The 17,550-nt window shown below is 39.2% G+C and overlaps 1 protein-coding gene across 12 annotated transcripts in view; it reads right to left on the bottom strand.

Annotated features, from left to right (window-relative positions):
* Nucleotides 1–13,154, bottom strand: part of LOC105437691 (deleted in malignant brain tumors 1 protein) — a 34,664-nt gene extending 21,510 nt beyond the window's left edge. For all 12 annotated transcript variants that reach the window (XM_030975157.1, XM_030975212.1, XM_030975194.1 and 9 more), the window contains exons 1-9: nucleotides 12,971–13,154; nucleotides 8,462–8,782; nucleotides 7,372–7,692; nucleotides 6,282–6,602; nucleotides 5,192–5,512; nucleotides 4,103–4,423; nucleotides 3,016–3,336; nucleotides 1,927–2,247; nucleotides 325–645 (exon numbers count right to left, since the gene is read on the bottom strand). In XM_030975157.1, coding sequence (XP_030831017.1) covers nucleotides 325–645; nucleotides 1,927–2,247; nucleotides 3,016–3,336; nucleotides 4,103–4,423; nucleotides 5,192–5,512; nucleotides 6,282–6,602; nucleotides 7,372–7,692; nucleotides 8,462–8,782; nucleotides 12,971–13,031 — 2,629 coding nt within the window. In that variant the 5' untranslated portion in view covers nucleotides 13,032–13,154. The remainder of the gene's footprint in view (nucleotides 1–324; nucleotides 646–1,926; nucleotides 2,248–3,015; nucleotides 3,337–4,102; nucleotides 4,424–5,191; nucleotides 5,513–6,281; nucleotides 6,603–7,371; nucleotides 7,693–8,461; nucleotides 8,783–12,970) is intronic.
* Nucleotides 13,155–17,550: the final 4,396 nt, after the last annotated feature.

Here is a 17,550-nt window from a genome sequence, read left to right as displayed (position 1 = left end):
TGAGTTCTTTTGACTTAACATCTAACAAGTTACACTTGAAATAGATGTCGTTTTGCCTTGCAAATAATAAAACTCACCAAAGGGTATGCTGCCGTTCCTAAACTCATTCTCATTGATGTTGATCGCAATCTTTTTTAAATATTTGTGTCAGTGTATCATATTAAAGAAGCAACCGTTTCTTTTCTAAAGCGTAGCATTGGCATTTTGCCATCAGTCTTACCTTCTTTTTTTTCAGTCAAAGGCAATGGAGTATATACATTTCCCAATACTGTCAAGTTGTCAAACAAAAAGATACCTTTTAGGCTTTCAAATGACAACACTCACCGGATGGTGTGCTGATGCATTGCACTCCTGCGTCTTCTCCATGCCCGCAGTTGTGACTGAGTGGTCCGTTACTAGGACACGAGAAGAGATCCGTTTCAGTTCCGACACACTCAACATTGTCCAGAATGATGTCTCCACTACCTTGTCCAAAGGCAGCACTCCCAAGGGCACTCCCGCTCTCACCTAGACCAAGAATTTGACACACGACTGCTGCATCGGTGTCGTCCCAGAGATCATCACAGACGGTTCCCCATTGTCCGTTGTAATTGACTTCAACTCGACCTTCGTTACTTGATGAGCCATCGACTAGACGGATTGATACTGAATTTGGTGAGAGTGTAATAATACAGCATTTAGTATGCGCCATCGATCTAGTAAGCTATTGTGAGGCACAGAGATAAATTATTAACCTGGCTTTAGCACAGCTGCCATTAAGGCGCTCTAGCATTTCAAGGAGTTAATTCCTACCAGGTACCCACTTACATCTTTTGGGTCGAGTGTGGCGAATGTAGATCAATGTCTTGCTAAAGGATATTAGTGCCGCGGCGGGACTCGAACCGCGGACCTTGTGATCGACAGTCTGATGACGTGTCCATACGACCACGACACATCTAGTGTAATACATCAGATTATTCGCACACTAAGTTATAATTCGCATAAAGCTCTTTCCTTCTTGTTATGTCTTTTGGGAAATTATTTCTTGAAATACATTGATCGAATCTTTAGTAAGTCATAAGAACAATCTCCTTTATCCTAGAGATGCAACTTAAGTTTTTTTTTACTTAAAGGTACTATGTCCCATTTGCAGGCCAAAAAAATGAAAAGGTTAAATACCTACGGCATTTGATAGATAATACTAATTTAGAACTTCCCTAAAGAAAGTGGGGCTTGAAAAAGTCTTCAAGTGGGAAAATAACGACTATTAATTGTCAAATCGACTTAGGAGCAATAGAGCCAATAAGTAATAGTCTTGATTTTCAGACCATTGTACCGAATGGTCGTACTTTATGCTGCGCAAAGATTTAATCAGTTTAATTTTGGCCATCACAAGAAGTGGGTTGTTGATGTAAACAAATGCTCATGTATGTTATTACCAGAGAAGAAAAAAGCCAGTCAGTCACTCAATAGTGTCTGGCAGTGAAGTCTAGCAAGTAAACGGGTTTGCTTGCATAATATGAATATTAGGACACTGCTAACGTTTAAATTTCACAGATAGGACATCCATGACATATTCATAATTCCTGCAAAGTTCTACAGAATTTGAGGTTGGCTGCAAAAGGGACATAGTACCTTTAACAGCTTACAAGTTACACTTGAAATAGATGTCGTTTTGCCTTGCAAATAACGAAACTCACCAAAGGGTATGCTGATGTTCCTAAACTACATTCTCATTGATGTTGATCGCGATCTTTTTTAAATATTTGTGTCAGTGTATCATATTAAAGAAGTTAGCGTTTACGATCTAAACTGTAGCATTGACAATTTGCCATCAGTCTTACCTTCATTATTTTAGTCAAAGGTAATGGAGTATATACATTTCCAAATATTGTCAAGTTATCAAACAAAAATATATCTTTAAGGCTTTCAAATGACAACACTCACCGGATGGTGTGCTGATGCATTGCACTCCTGCGTCTTCTCCATGCCCGCAGTTGTGACTGAGTGGACCGTTACTAGGACACGAGAAGAGATCCGTTTCAGTTCCGACACACTCAACATTGTCCAGAATGATGTCTCCACTCCCTTCTCCAAAGGCAGCACTCCCAAGGGCACTCCCGCTCTCACCTAGACCAAGAATTTGACACACCACTGCCGCATCGGTGTCGTCCCACAGATCATCACAGACGGTTCCCCATTGTCCGTTGTAATTGACTTCAACTCGACCTTCGTTACTTGATGAGCCATCGACTAGACGGATTGATACTGAATTTGGCGAGAGTGTAACAATACAGCATTTATTATGCGCCATCGATCTAGTAAACTATTCTGAGGCACAGAGAGAAATTATTACCATGGCTTTAGCACAGCTGCCATTAAGGCGCTCTAGCATTTCAAGGAGTTAATTCCTACCAGGTCCCCACTTACATCTTCTGGGTCGAATGTGGCGAATGTAGATCAATGTCTTGCTAAAGAATATTAGTGCCGCGGCGGGACTCGAACCGCGGACCTTGTGTGTGATCGACAGTCTGGTGACGTGTCCATACGACCACGACACCTCTAGTGTAATACATCAGATTATTCGCACACCAAGTTTTAATTCGCATTAAGCTCTTTCCTTTTTGTTAAGTCTATGGGGAAATTATTTCTTGAAATACTTTGATCGAACCTTTAGTAATTCATAAGAACAATCTTTTTTATCCTAGAGATGCAACTTGAGTTATTTTGACTTAACATCTAACAAGTTGAAATAGATGTCGTTTTGCCTTGCAAATAACGAAACTCACCAATTTAATGGTTTACTGCCGCTCCTAAACTTATTTTCATTGATGTTGATCGCGAACTTGTTTAGATATTTGTGCATGTGTATCATGTTAAATAAGCAACCGTTTATTATCTAAAGCGTAGCTTTGGATTTTTCCATCAGTTTATCCTTTTTTTTCAGTCAAAGGTAATGGAGTATATACATTTCCTAATATTGTCAAGTTATCAAACAAAAAGATGCCTTTAAGGCTTTTAAATGACAACACTGACCGGATGGTGTGCTGATGCATTGCACTCCTGCGTCTTCACTATGCCCGCAGTTGTGACTGAGTGGTCCGTTACTAGGACACGAGAAGAGATCCGTTTCAGTTCCAACGCACTCAACATTGTCCAGAATGATGTCTCCACTCCCTTGTCCAAAGGCAGCATTACTAAGGGCACTTCCAGTCTCACCTAGACCCAGAATTTGACACACCACTGCCGCATCGGTGTCGTCCCAGAGATCATCACAGACGGTTCCCCATTGTCCGTTAAAATTGACTTCAACTCGACCTTCGTTACTTGATGAGCCATCGACTAGACGGATTGATACTGAATTTGGCGAGAGTGTAACAATACAGCATTTATTATGCGACATCGATCTAGTAAACTATTCTGAGGCACAGAGAGAAATTATTACCATGGCTTTAGCACAGCTGCCATTAAGGCGCTCTAGCATTTCAAGGAGTTAATTCCTACCAGGTACCAATTTACATATTCTGGGTCGAGTCTGGCGAATGTGGATAAACGTCTTGCTAAAGGATATTAGTACCGCGGCGGGACTCGAACCGCGAACCTTGTGATCGACAGTCTGGTGACGTGTCCATACGACCACGACACCTCTAATGTAATACATGCAGATTATTCGCACACCAAGTTATAATTCGCATTAAGCTCTTTCCTTTTTGTTAAGTCTATGGGGAAATTATTTCTTGAAAGACTTTGATCGAACCTTTAGTAATTCATAAGAACAATCTTTTTTTATCCTTGAGATGCAACTTGAGTTATTTTGACTTAACATCTAACAAGTTGAAATAGATGTCGTTTTGCCTCGCAAATAACGAAACTCACCAATTTAATTGTTTACTGCCGCTCCTAAACTTATTTTCATTGATGTTGATCGCGAACTTGTTTAGATATTTGTGCATGTGTATCATGTTAAAGAAGCAACCGTTTATTATCTAAAGCGTAGCTTTGGATTTTTCCATCAGTTTTATCCTTTTTTTCAGTCAAAGGTAATGGAGTATATACATTTCCTAATATTGTCAAGTTATCAAACAAAAAGATGCCTTTAAGGCTTTTAAATGACAACACTCACCGGATGGTGTGCTGATGCATTGCACTCCTGCGTCTTCACTATGCCCGCAGTTGTGATTGAGTGGTCCGTTACTAGGACACGAGAAGAGATCCGTTTCAGTTCCAACGCACTCAACATTGTCCAGAATGATGTCTCCACTCCCTTGTCCAAAGGCAGCATTACTAAGGGCACTCCCAGTCTCACCTAGACCAAGAATTTGACACACCACTGCCGCATCGGTGTCGTCCCAGAGATCATCACAGACGGTTCCCCATTGTCCGTTGTAATTGACTTCAACTCGACCTTCGTTACTTGATGAGCCATCGACTAGACGGATTGATACTGAATTTGGCGAGAGTGTAATAATACAGCATTTATTATGCGCCATCGATCTAGTAAACTATTCTGAGGCACAGAGATAAATTATTACCCTGGCTTTAGCACAGCTGCCATTAAGGAGCTCTAGCATTTCAAGGAGTTAATTCCTACCAGGTCCCCACTTACATCTTCTGGGTCGAATGTGGCGAATGTAGATCAATGTCTTGCTAAAGGATATTAGTGCCGCGGCGGGACTCGAACCGCGGACCTTGTGTGTGATCGACAGTCTGGTGACGTGTCCATACGACCACGACACCTCTAGTGTAATACATCAGATTATTCGCACACCAAGTTTTAATTCGCATTAAGCTCTTTCCTTTTTGTTAAGTCCATGGGGAAATTATTTCTTGAATACTTTGATCGAACCTTTAGTAATTCATAAGAACAATCTTTTTTATCCTAGAGATGCAACTTGAGTTATTTTGACTTAACATCTAACAAGTTGAAATAGATGTCGTTTTGCCTTGCAAATAACGAAACTCACCAATTTAATGGTTTACTGCCGCTCCTAAACTTATTTTCATTGATGTTGATCGCGAACTTGTTTAGATATTTGTGCATGTGTATCATGTTAAAGAAGCAACCGTTTATTATCTAAAGCGTAGCTTTGGATTTTTCCATCAGTTTTATCCTTTTTTTTCAGTCAAAGGTAATGGAGTATATACATTTCCTAATATTGTCCAGTTATCAAACAAAAAGATGCCTTTAAGGCTTTTAAATGACAACACTCACCGGATGGTGTGCTGATGCATTGCACTCCTGCGTCTTCACTATGCCCGCAGTTGTGACTGAGTGGTCCGTTACTAGGACACGAGAAGAGATCCGTTTCAGTTCCAACGCACTCAACATTGTCCAGAATGATGTCTCCACTCCCTTGTCCAAAGGCAGCATTACTAAGGGCACTTCCAGTCTCACCTAGACCCAGAATTTGACACACCACTGCCGCATCGGTGTCGTCCCAGAGATCATCACAGACGGTTCCCCATTGTCCGTTGTAATTGACTTCAACTCGACCTTCGTTACTTGATGAGCCATCGACTAGACGGATTGATACTGAATTTGGCGAGAGTGTAATAATACAGCATTTAGTATGCGCCATCGATCTAGTAAACTATTCTGAGGCACAGAAATAAATTATTACCCTGGCTTTAGCACAGCTGCCATTAAGGAGCTCTAGCATTTCAAGGAGTTAATTCCTACCAGATACCCACTTACATCTTCTGGGTCGAGTGTGGCGAATGTAGATCAATGTCTTGCTAAAGGATATTAGTGCCGCGGCGGGACTCGAACCGCGGACCTTGTGTGTGATCGACAGTCTGGTGACGTGTCCATACGACCACGACACCTCTAGTGTAATACATCAGATTATTCGCACACCAAGTTTTAATTCGCATTAAGCTCTTTCCTTTTTGTTAAGTCCATGGGGAAATTATTTCTTGAAAGACTTTGATCGAACCTTTAGTAATTCATAAGAACAATCTTTTTTATCCTAGAGATGCAACTTGAGTTATTTTGACTTAACATCTAACAAGTTGAAATAGATGTCGTTTTGCCTTGCAAATAACGAAACTCACCAATTTAATGGTTTACTGCCGCTCCTAAACTTATTTTCATTGATGTTGATCGCGATTTTTTTTTAGATATTTGTGCATGTGTATCATGTTAAAGAAGCAACCGTTTATTATCTAAAGCGTAGCTTTGGATTTTTCCATCAGTTTTATCCTTTTTTTCAGTCAAAGGTAATGGAGTATATACATTTCCTAATATTGTCAAGTTATCAAACAAAAAGATGCCTTTAAGGCTTTTAAATGACAACACTGACCGGATGGTGTGCTGATGCATTGCACTCCTGCGTCTTCACTATGCCCGCAGTTGTGACTGAGTGGTCCGTTACTAGGACACGAGAAGAGATCCGTTTCAGTTCCAACGCACTCAACATTGTCCAGAATGATGTCTCCACTCCCTTGTCCAAAGGCAGCATTACTAAGGGCACTCCCAGTCTCACCTAGACCAAGAATTTGACACACCACTGCCGCATCGGTGTCGTCCCAGAGATCATCACAGACGGTTCCCCATTGTCCGTTGTAATTGACTTCAACTCGACCTTCGTTACTTGATGAGCCATCGACTAGACGGATTGATACTGAATTTGGCGAGAGTGTAATAATACAGCATTTATTATGCGCCATCGATCTAGTAAACTATTCTGAGGCACAGAGATAAATTATTACCCTGGCTTTAGCACAGCTGCCATTAAGGAGCTCTAGCATTTCAAGGAGTTAATTCCTACCAGGTCCCCACTTACATCTTCTGGGTCGAATGTGGCGAATGTAGATCAATGTCTTGCTAAAGGATATTAGTGCCGCGGCGGGACTCGAACCGCGGACCTTGTGTGTGATCGACAGTCTGGTGACGTGTCCATACGACCACGACACCTCTAGTGTAATACATCAGATTATTCGCACACCAAGTTTTAATTCGCATTAAGCTCTTTCCTTTTTGTTAAGTCCATGGGGAAATTATTTCTTGAAATACTTTGATCGAACCTTTAGTAATTCATAAGAACAATCTTTTTTATCCTAGAGATGCAACTTGAGTTATTTTGACTTAACATCTAACAAGTTGAAATAGATGTCGTTTTGCCTTGCAAATAACGAAACCCACCAATTTAATGGTTTACTGCCGCTCCTAAACTTATTTTCATTGATGTTGATCGCGAACTTGTTTAGATATTTGTGCATGTGTATCATGTTAAAGAAGCAACCGTTTATTATCTAAAGCGTAGCTTTGGATTTTTCCATCAGTTTTATCCTTTTTTTTCAGTCAAAGGTATTGGAGTATATACATTTCCTAATATTGTTAAGTTATCAAACAAAAAGATGCCTTTAAGGCTTTTAAATGACAACACTCACCGGATGGTGTGCTGATGCATTGCACTCCTGCGTCTTCACTATGCCCGCAGTTGTGACTGAGTGGTCCGTTACTTGGACACGAGAAGAGATCCGTTTCAGTTCCAACGCACTCAACATTGTCCAGAATGATGTCCCCACTCCCTTGTCCAAAGGCAGCATTACTAAGGGCACTCCCAGTCTCACCTAGACCCAGAATTTGACACACCACTGCCGCATCGGTGTCGTCCCAGAGATCATCACAGACGGTTCCCCATTGTCCGTTGTAATTGACTTCAACTCGACCTTCGTTACTTGATGAGCCATCGACTAGACGGATTGATACTGAATTTGGCGAGAGTGTAATAATACAGCATTTATTATGCGCCATCGATCTAGTAAACTATTCTGAGGCACAGAAATAAATTATTACCCTGGCTTTAGCACAGCTGCCATTAAGGAGCTCTAGCATTTCAAGGAGTTAATTCCTACCAGGAACCCACTTACATCTTCTTGGTCGAGTGTGGCGAATGTAGATCAATGTCTTGCTAAAGGATATTAGTGCCGCGGCGGGACTCGAACCGCGGACCTTGTGTGTGATCGACAGTCTGGTGACGTGTCCATACGACCACGACACCTCTAGTGTAATACATCAGATTATTCGCACACCAAGTTTTAATTCGCATTAAGCTCTTTCCTTTTTGTTAAGTCTATGGGGAAATTATTTCTTGAAAGACTTTGATCGAACCTTTAGTAATTCATAAGAACAATCTTTTTTTATCCTAGAGATGCAACTTGAGTTATTTTGACTTAACATCTAACAAGTTGAAATAGATGTCGTTTTGCCTTGCAAATAACGAAACTCACCAATTTAATGGTTTACTGCCGCTCCTTAACTTATTTTCATTGATGTTGATCGCGAACTTGTTTAGATATTTGTGCATGTGTATCATGTTAAAGAAGCAACCGTTTATTATCTAAAGCGTAGCTTTGGATTTTTCCATCAGTTTATCCTTTTTTTTCAGTCAAAGGTAATGGAGTATATACATTTCCTAATATTGTCAAGTTATCAAACAAAAAGATGCCTTTAAGGCTTTTAAATGACAACACTCACCGGATGGTGTGCTGATGCATTGCACTCCTGCGTCTTCACTATGCCCGCAGTTGTGATTGAGTGGTCCGTTACTAGGACACGAGAAGAGATCCGTTTCAGTTCCAACGCACTCAACATTGTCCAGAATGATGTCTCCACTCCCTTGTCCAAAGGCAGCATTACTAAGGGCACTCCCAGTCTCACCTAGACCAAGAATTTGACACACCACTGCCGCATCGGTGTCGTCCCAGAGATCATCACAGACGGTTCCCCATTGTCCGTTGTAATTGACTTCAACTCGACCTTCGTTACTTGATGAGCCATCGACTAGACGGATTGATACTGAATTTGGTGAGAGTGTAATAATACAGCATTTAGTATGCGCCATCGATCTAGTAAACTATTCTGAGGCACAGAGATAAATTATTAACCTGGCTTTAGCACAGCTGCCATTAAGGAGCTCTAGCATTTCAAGGAGTTAATTCCTACCAGGAACCCACTTACATCTTCTTGGTCGAGTGTGGCGAATGTAGATCAATGTCTTGCTAAAGGATATTAGTGCCGCGGCGGGACTCGAACCGCGGACCTTGTGTGTGATCGACAGTCTGGTGACGTGTCCATACGACCACGATACCTCTAGTGTAATACATCAGATTATTCGCACACCAAGTTTTAATTCGCATTAAGCTCTTTCCTTTTTGTTAAGTCTATGGGGAAATTATTTCTTGAAATACTTTGATCGAACCTTTAGTAATTCATAAGAACAATCTCCTTTATCCTAGACATTAATCTACATTTGCCACTCTCCATCCAGCTGCAGTAATTGGTTCTTATTTTTTATTTTTGATGTAAACCACAAAATTTACAAACAATAATCATAAATTAAATTTTAATAGGGCAGTAGCCGCTCTAGGGGTATTTCAGGAGCTCATGCCCCACCCAATTTTTGCAAGCCCCTCATTATTTTCGCGAGCTACATGTAGAATATGACTGCAAGAACCCGACCCCTCCCCCAGCCCCCCCCCCCCCCCAATTATTCTTCCAAAATCACTGCTGCAGGATGGTCACATTTGGGGGTCTTTATTAGTTTCTTTCACTCGAAAGTGAAGAAATGTATCCCACAACATTACTTTATATGAAGGAAAATAGGAAATATACCACATTCTCATTATGGGATATTTTCTCGGGTAGTGACCCCCCCCCCCCCCTCCGAAAATTTGTCAAGAGATATCCAAGATGTGCGCACCCACTTAACCCGGTTGATGTAATACGCTCCTTTCGCTGCAATATTTTAATTCTTACTATAGCACAACCCCCTCAATAATTACTTTGTCCGCCCCCTTTTGTTCACGCACAACATGCAGTCTTACCTTGTCCCTTGGGTAATATTCTCCTTTGATCTGAATTCATTATAAAAACACTTAACAATTGTAACTCTGATCCATTTAAAAGAAAAACAAAATCAAATGTGATAGTTTTATTCAATTAATCAACACTGCAGGGGCAATCCTGAAAAGCATTTAAAAGAGATCTTTTTCATGTAGATTATTTTGACAGGTGTTAATAATAGCGCTAAAATTATAGACGATCTTAGCAGAAATCAAGATGAGACAATCTTCATGACAGGCGTTTACGCAAGGGGGGGTTGGGGTTAAACCCCCCTCCCCTTCAGTTTTTTTTTATGTGATTGTTTTTTTGGGGGGAAAAAACCTTTCAAGTTACCAACAGGAAAAATTCCTCTGTAGGGCCATGCATTATGGTCCAAGGCATGCCCACATAGAAGATTTTTTTTATGTTGGGGGTCGGAGCAAAATGCAATGAATTATTGACAAATTACTGCATTTTCTTTGTTGTTTGTTTTTGTGGGGGCGTCGACGTACCCTAGCGCCCGCTGCGTACAGTAATTATTCATTGGCTAAGCAATGGTCTTGTTACTGTTAGCCCCCAGGATCAAAACCGTGTCGATATGCTATATTAGTGCCCTTTTATTAGGTATTAATCCCCATTACTGTCAGTTATGACGTAAGGACGTAGGTCCCCTATATAGTTGATTAGCATTGTAGCACACACATGCTTTAACAGTCACCCAAAACAAACACTCCCCAATTGTCATTTAATACATTCTGAGAATGTAAACTATTATCTAGATCTAGTAGGAATAAATCATTGTCAAAATCATTCAATAAATTGGGGTAAAAATATTTATTCCACCATTATGACCAACGGTGTATATTATTAGTATTAATATAACATAGACATGTATACATTTGTGTACACTTAATTCCAATCACTGTAGCATTGTTTGAAATATGTAAGGCTATTAAATTTCTATAATAATTATAGTTTTACTTAGTAAATTCAAGTCACAAGATGATATACTAAAGCAAAGATGAGTATACGCCCATATTGATGATAAGAAGATTACTTCTATTTGTATTATTTATGTAAAAATTGTTTTACTGAGCAAAAAAAAAAAAAAAAGATACCGTTTACAATTAAGAATTTCAAGTATTGAATATAAATTATCTCTCGTATATCAAATTAAACATAAAATTATCATATTATGATATGCAATTGGAATCATACCAATCACGCATGAGTGAGCATAGCCCCTAAAGCCCCTCTAAAGTGTTGGGAGCCTAAAATCTGCCCCCAAAATACGGAAAAAATCACCTAAATTTTATATTGAAAGAGGATGTCATTTAACACACACTTCTGCTAGAATTTTAAAAACAAATGTTTTTGAAGCGGAATATTAATGAGAGAACACCATATTTATGATTTTTGTTGTTCGCACACAACCTCAGTTTGTATTCTTTCATCATCTTCGTCTAATAACACATTTGTTTTGAAAATCCTTGCAGAAGTGTGTGTTAAATGACATCCTCTTTCACATCATTATACAATTTTGGGGAAATTTTTGCCATCAGATTTGTGAGGCTCCCGACACTTTAGAGAGTCTTTAAACAAGATATGAGTCTCGGAAAGAAAATAGCAAATAATGGGCATCTGGCCATTCAAAGGTTGATGTTCCATTGTGTAGAGTCGAATTACAACAATGAAACAAAACAAAAATCACGAGAAAAATGAAAGGGGAGGTATCTTGACTGTGCTTGGCAAAAAGGACTGCTGTTGTAGTTGACATCCATAGCTCATTCCTCCTCAATTTATCTTTTTTCTTTTTTCTTCATTTTTACACAACAATATCTTACAGATGCATATATTCATTTACAGTTAATGAATATTTGCCCTATTTTGGCTATTTTTTTTATCAGACCCTCCATCCAAGTACAATACTTGATCTTTGATAATTTATGTTGGTAGCGTTTCAATTTTCCTTGAATTTGATATATGTTTTCTCATATTTTATAGACAGTTTATATGAATATTTTGGAAAGCAATAAGCATCCACTTTCTTTTCCTTTTTTTTATTTGCTGAGTGTATATTAGGGCAAATAAAATTATTTGTAAATGAAATATATAAAAAATCAAAGGATATCTAGACCAGGTGCTAAACAAAAATATTGAGATTTCACCTTGTATTGGGCCTCTGTGGTGCATATTCAAATCTATTGAATTAACAAAATCTGTGTTATCAGAACAGATTGCATTTTGTATGTACAAAATAATATCAACAAATAAAATGGAACTGCTCCTCCTCAATATCGAGAACTCCGACCTAGAAACTATCATGACTATAGCGATCAATTTTACTTTGCCTTATCATTATTTGTCTCCTTGCTGAAGTTGAATGTAAAAATATGCCACTAGAAATACAACATATTATATCATGCATCAAAAATTTTGGCTTTTGACTGGTTGAGAGCTCGTCACGTGACCAGAAATATTTCATCTATTTTAAGGTTGCTCTGAAAAAGTATTATATGAGTACCATTTGGGAGTAGATGTACTATTTGGGAGTTGAAAAAATTGTGAATGTTTCTTTTTCTTTTTCAAATCTTAATTTAATGAAAACAAAATATTTTAATTCTTTTTTGATAAAAATTGACATTTTTTTAAATTTTAAATTTAATTATTTTTCTCCAAAAAAGGATTTTTTTTTTTTGAATAAATGTTTGATGTAGGATAAAAAACAAATATACCATGCCTTCTATTCAAGGTACTGGTTAAGACTATGGGCCTCGGTGACTCCAAAAGTACCATTTGCTTCGGGGCTGCGCCCCTCAGCAAATAGTGCTACTGGAGTCACCTCTTGCGCATAGTTTTAACCAGAACCTCTCAAGACAGTGTATATTTGTATATTATTATCTCTTGCATTATATTGACTAAATTTTTGACATTTCAATTACATATTTTTGTCTACTGTATTTAAATATAAACAAATCTTTGGTATCGTTTGTTAACTGAAAATTGAGAATGATCCAATATGGATTTTAATCAATAAATTATGGTTGAATTTTACTACGAATTTCAATGTTACATGTAGGTGTTATACTAAAAGTCAATAAAACGGCCAATAAGTCGAAATAATTCTCGAGTTCCGAAAACATTTCTTACGTTCAGTCTTACCTTGTGCGTTAGCTACTGCCGAACAGAAGCAGACGATAAGACAAACGAAAAGCCTCATCATTGATCAATGATGCGTCTTTCTGATACACGCTGCAAATTCGAAAAACGGATAACCAGTCCGTCCAACTCTTCTGGTGACGTGTGTTGCCTTGAGTTCAAGGATCGCAAACACCTCTCTCCACCTTCTGGCGGTAAACTGGCGACTGCGCCTGTTTTCACCATCAATATACTTATTTCGGCGATGTTTCGACTAAACTTCTGCGACGACGAATCAGGGTAACTTGAAACAACCAGCAACCTGGGATCGGGTGGAAGTATTATGTTTAACCTTCAACGCCGAGATGTTAAATTTATCGGTAAACAAAGCACTTGTCGCAAGTTCGTAAAAATAAACTACTTTCTTTTATGACTACAATCATATGGGCTAATTATTATCTATAAGGGAATTTACAGATGCAATCTGCGCATGGGCAGATGAAGGTCATTTGTACCAAAAAGGTAACACCCACAGAGATGAATACTGAATATGCGCCCATGAAAGTTATGTAACATTATTCATTTATGCACCAACGGTGCATTCTATGATACGCAGGTGGAAGTATTCTTTTCAAGAGGGCAAACAAAAGGTATTCATGAAGCACAGCTAGGACTTTGGCAGTTATTATTCTAATATGCTCAAAGGGGAACTTCTCCATGTGTAAAAGATCTGTGAATATTTGGGGTCATTTGTACCATGTGCTATCTGTAAACTCCCTTATTGGCATAGATTTTACTGTAAAAAAAAACGTCATAATACTGACGACATTGTCGTTGAGCATACAATTGCCTGACGAATTTGTTAGTGAGAACTCTTGGAAAGAAATGTAAGTGAAATAGTACCTGGAAAAGTAGTTATCCGTTTTTAGTTAAGGCAATATTACAACCAACTAGGTTATACTTTGTGTTAATCTTTTTATGAAATTTTATTTTGTTATTATCTATGCCCCCCCCCTTCTCTCTTTACCCCCTCCTCACTATTCCTAATTTCGACATATTTATGTCTCTCTCTCTCTCTCTCTCTCTCTCCCTCTCTCTCTCTCTTTACCGACACCATTCTATTCATTCTTTCTACATTTTATATTTGTGCTTGTCTGACCCCCCCCCCTCTCTCTCTCTCTCTCCCTCTCTCGGTCTCTTTCTCTCTCATTCTCTCTCTGTGTATTTTCCTCTACCTCTATTTCTGTTACTCTCTGTCTATGTCTGTCTTGTTCTATCTCTCTCTCTCTCTTTATCCCTCTCGTATATCTTCCCTCTTTGATCCCCTTTAGTCACTTCAGTACCTATCCGTATGTATTCATCGCCCCCCCCCCCCCTCCCCCCCTCTCTCTCTCTCTTTCTCTCACCCCTGTTTTCCCAGGCCAGCTCATCAAACCAATCGTATGACTGTATTAAAATTAAAAATAATTATCTCACTTTGACCCTCTTCAGAAGTGAAAGAACCAGCAAATGTGAACGAAGATTGATCTTAACCTACTGAAGAGCTCCGAGAGACATATCCAATGAAAGCTCTTCACAATTACCAAGAGACCCACGCGACCCTAAAAGGCAAGTCAAGTGCAACATCGAAAGATATTAACTAAACCTCTCGTTTTCGTTTTCAGGTTCAAATCCAAGCTTGATTCAAAATTAATTTAAGCGAGGCTCATGTAATAAAGTGCATGCACGAGCCTTTGCCCTCGAAAGTCTCCTCTCCCCATTCCCGAATAAAAAAATCTTTAAGAAGCGCGTCTTCAAATATAACACTACAGTGTGAGTCAAAAAAAAATTTACACCTAGAAAATTGCTAATTATTTTTAAAATCATCTATGAACCGCAAGTTATTATACATCTTTTGAAAGAGTATTTAATCCCAAATCGTTTGGTATCATTTTTGTGTTCATCCAAGCGTAAACACATACCACATAAAAATGATACCAAATGATTTTTGAAGACAGACATTCATTCATTCTTTCATTTTTGCATTTTCTTTCTTATGTAAATGTACACGATTCTTGTGTTCCCTAATATTTTGAAGCGCCTTGAACATCTAATTAAAATGGATAATGGCGCTATATAAATCTCATGTATTATTATTATTATTATTATTATTTGTGATAAAACACTCTTTCACGAGATGTATAATAATTTACTGTTCATAGATGATTAAATTTTTTAAAGCAATTTTCTAGGTGTAAACTTTTTTTTGACTCACACGGTATATTGCCTGCTCACAGCCAAAAGGACGTTACCTCACATCATTGCACTCATTAAAGCCCCTCTAAAGTGTTCGGAGCCCAAAATTCGCCCAAAACATAATGACAAATAAGAGTAACCCTTATTATTTAATTTCACTAAAAGCTCGCCCGCATTTAAAAATGGTATAATTTCATTTCTTCTTAAAGGTCTTTTCATTCTTTCATGATTAAATTGTCCATAGAATCCCATTAGGATTGTGTTTTTTGCAATTTTTCCCACTGCGACCTCACAAATCTTAAAATTTGAATGAATAATGAGACCTTCACACCAAACTACAAAGTATGAAACTTAATCTGCGGGACTGCACTACTTATAGCTACTTGCGCCCTCTATAAAGCCAACCATGTCTAATCGGTACCCGTTGTTCTCCCATGGCCCCCTTTTTCTTATTTTAATTGAGAGCTGATTTGATGAGATAACCACCTGCCAGTGACCACGCAGGGAGGTCTAATCCCTCCTGTCCAAACTAGTGCAGATATATAGACTTAAGGCACTATCTTGGACCATGTAAAGAGAGAAACAAATATTGAAATCATCCCTGATAATGTAATTACAATGTATTGGTATATCTCAATGTCAACAAATTATATATGTTTGCCCCTTGTTGGTGCCCCCCCCCCCACTTTGAAAGACGCTCCGCTGCCCCTGCCTTCACCTCTTCCCAGTGGCGTAATGAGCAAAAACTTTTTTGGGGGTCAGAACAAAATGCGCATTATTGTCTTTCGAAATAAGGGGGGAACCAACAAAAAGGGCACTTACTGGTAAAAAGGGGCACCTACAAAGGGAAAAAAATCAAAACAATATTGGTATATACCCCCGGCCTACATCGTCATGATTGTGATTACACTACCAGGGATGACATCAATATTTGTTTCTTTCTTTACGTGGTACAAGATAAGCAACAAACTTTGCAGTTTGATGTGATGGTCTGAATATTAATTTTCGAGCGAGCGAAGCGTGCGAGCAAAAAATGTAATGTTTGTGAAGTCCCAGTGCGAACAATAACATCTTATAAAGAAGACACAAAACAGACCCTGATGAGTATTAAGCACAATCTAATGAAGAAAGACTGAACAATTCTTTTATAAGTAACATAATTATAACATCTATAAATGCGAGGGAGCGAATTCTAGGAAAAATAATAGAAAAGGGGGCTCTAAGTCGCTTAGGATTGCATGTTGTGGAGAAAGGAAAAGTAGGCACTTATCAAAAGGGAAAAGGACAGATATTAGAAGGGGAAAAAAGGTGCTAGTGTCAAAATAAAATCAATTATCAGAGGTGAAAATGGCATTTCTTGCACCTGAAAAGGGACACTCAACAGAGATGAAAAAAGGCCCTAGAGAGAAAGGACATGGGGAATCTGAAGGAAAAGGGCACCTATCAGATTTTAATAGGGGCATATATAGGATGTGCAAAGGGGCATTTTGAAAAGGGGGTGGGGCTCATAATATAAAAAAGGAAAAGAGGTACTTATCCGAAAGGAAAAGACCACGGGTCAAAAATAAAAAGGGCACTTATCAGAGGTGAAAAGTGGCATTTAAGAGAAAGGGAAGGGGGTTCTTATTTAAGAAGGTAAAATAACACTTATTAAATAGGAAAATGGGCACGGGTCAATGTAAAAAAGGAGATAAGGGAGGAAAAGGACAGTAATTAAAAAATAAAATGGGCACTTGCATGTGTACGTCCTATGTAAAAAGGGGCACTTTGGGGAACCTAAAAAGCCCCCCCCCCCCCAAGCGGGAGTGCCGCTTTTGGCATAATGGGCAAACGTGAGGGGAAAAACCCGGAAAATCATGTCATTTCAGCGACATTTGTAAATCACTGGTTTCAAGTTAGAAATAAACCACGTTTGATTTTCAGTACGCCGGTGTCTCTTCCTCCTCTTCCCTCTCCTCCTCTTTTTCGAAAAGCATAAACTTTCAAGAACGTCTATAGTCTCAAAAAGTTCAGTTTCGAAAAATGCATGCCCGTCAAATGACCTCCCTCCCTCCCTCCTTCCCTGCCCTCCCTCCTCCTCATCATCATCCTCCTCCCCGAGTCCTCCGAGTCCTCAGAGTCCTCCGAGTCCTCCCCCTCCGCCGCCTTCTCCCCCTCCTCCTCCCCCTCCCCCGCCTCCTCCACCTCCTCCTCCTCCTCCTCCTCCTCCTCCTCCTCCTCCTCCTCCTCCTCCTCCTCCTCCTCCCCCTCCTCCTCCTCCTCCTCCTCCTCCTCCTCCTCCTCCTCCTCTTCTTCTTCTTCGAAGAACAGACCCGTTTTGAGAGCGCTTAGCCTAAACAAAATTTCGAAGAGTGCATTTCGGTCACGTG

The sequence above is a fragment of the Strongylocentrotus purpuratus genome, unplaced genomic scaffold, assembly GCF_000002235.5.
Source record: "Strongylocentrotus purpuratus isolate Spur 01 unplaced genomic scaffold, Spur_5.0 spur5_contig_867, whole genome shotgun sequence".
Taxonomy (NCBI): domain Eukaryota; kingdom Metazoa; phylum Echinodermata; class Echinoidea; order Camarodonta; family Strongylocentrotidae; genus Strongylocentrotus; species Strongylocentrotus purpuratus.
This window is presented reverse-complemented; position numbering and strand designations above follow the sequence as displayed.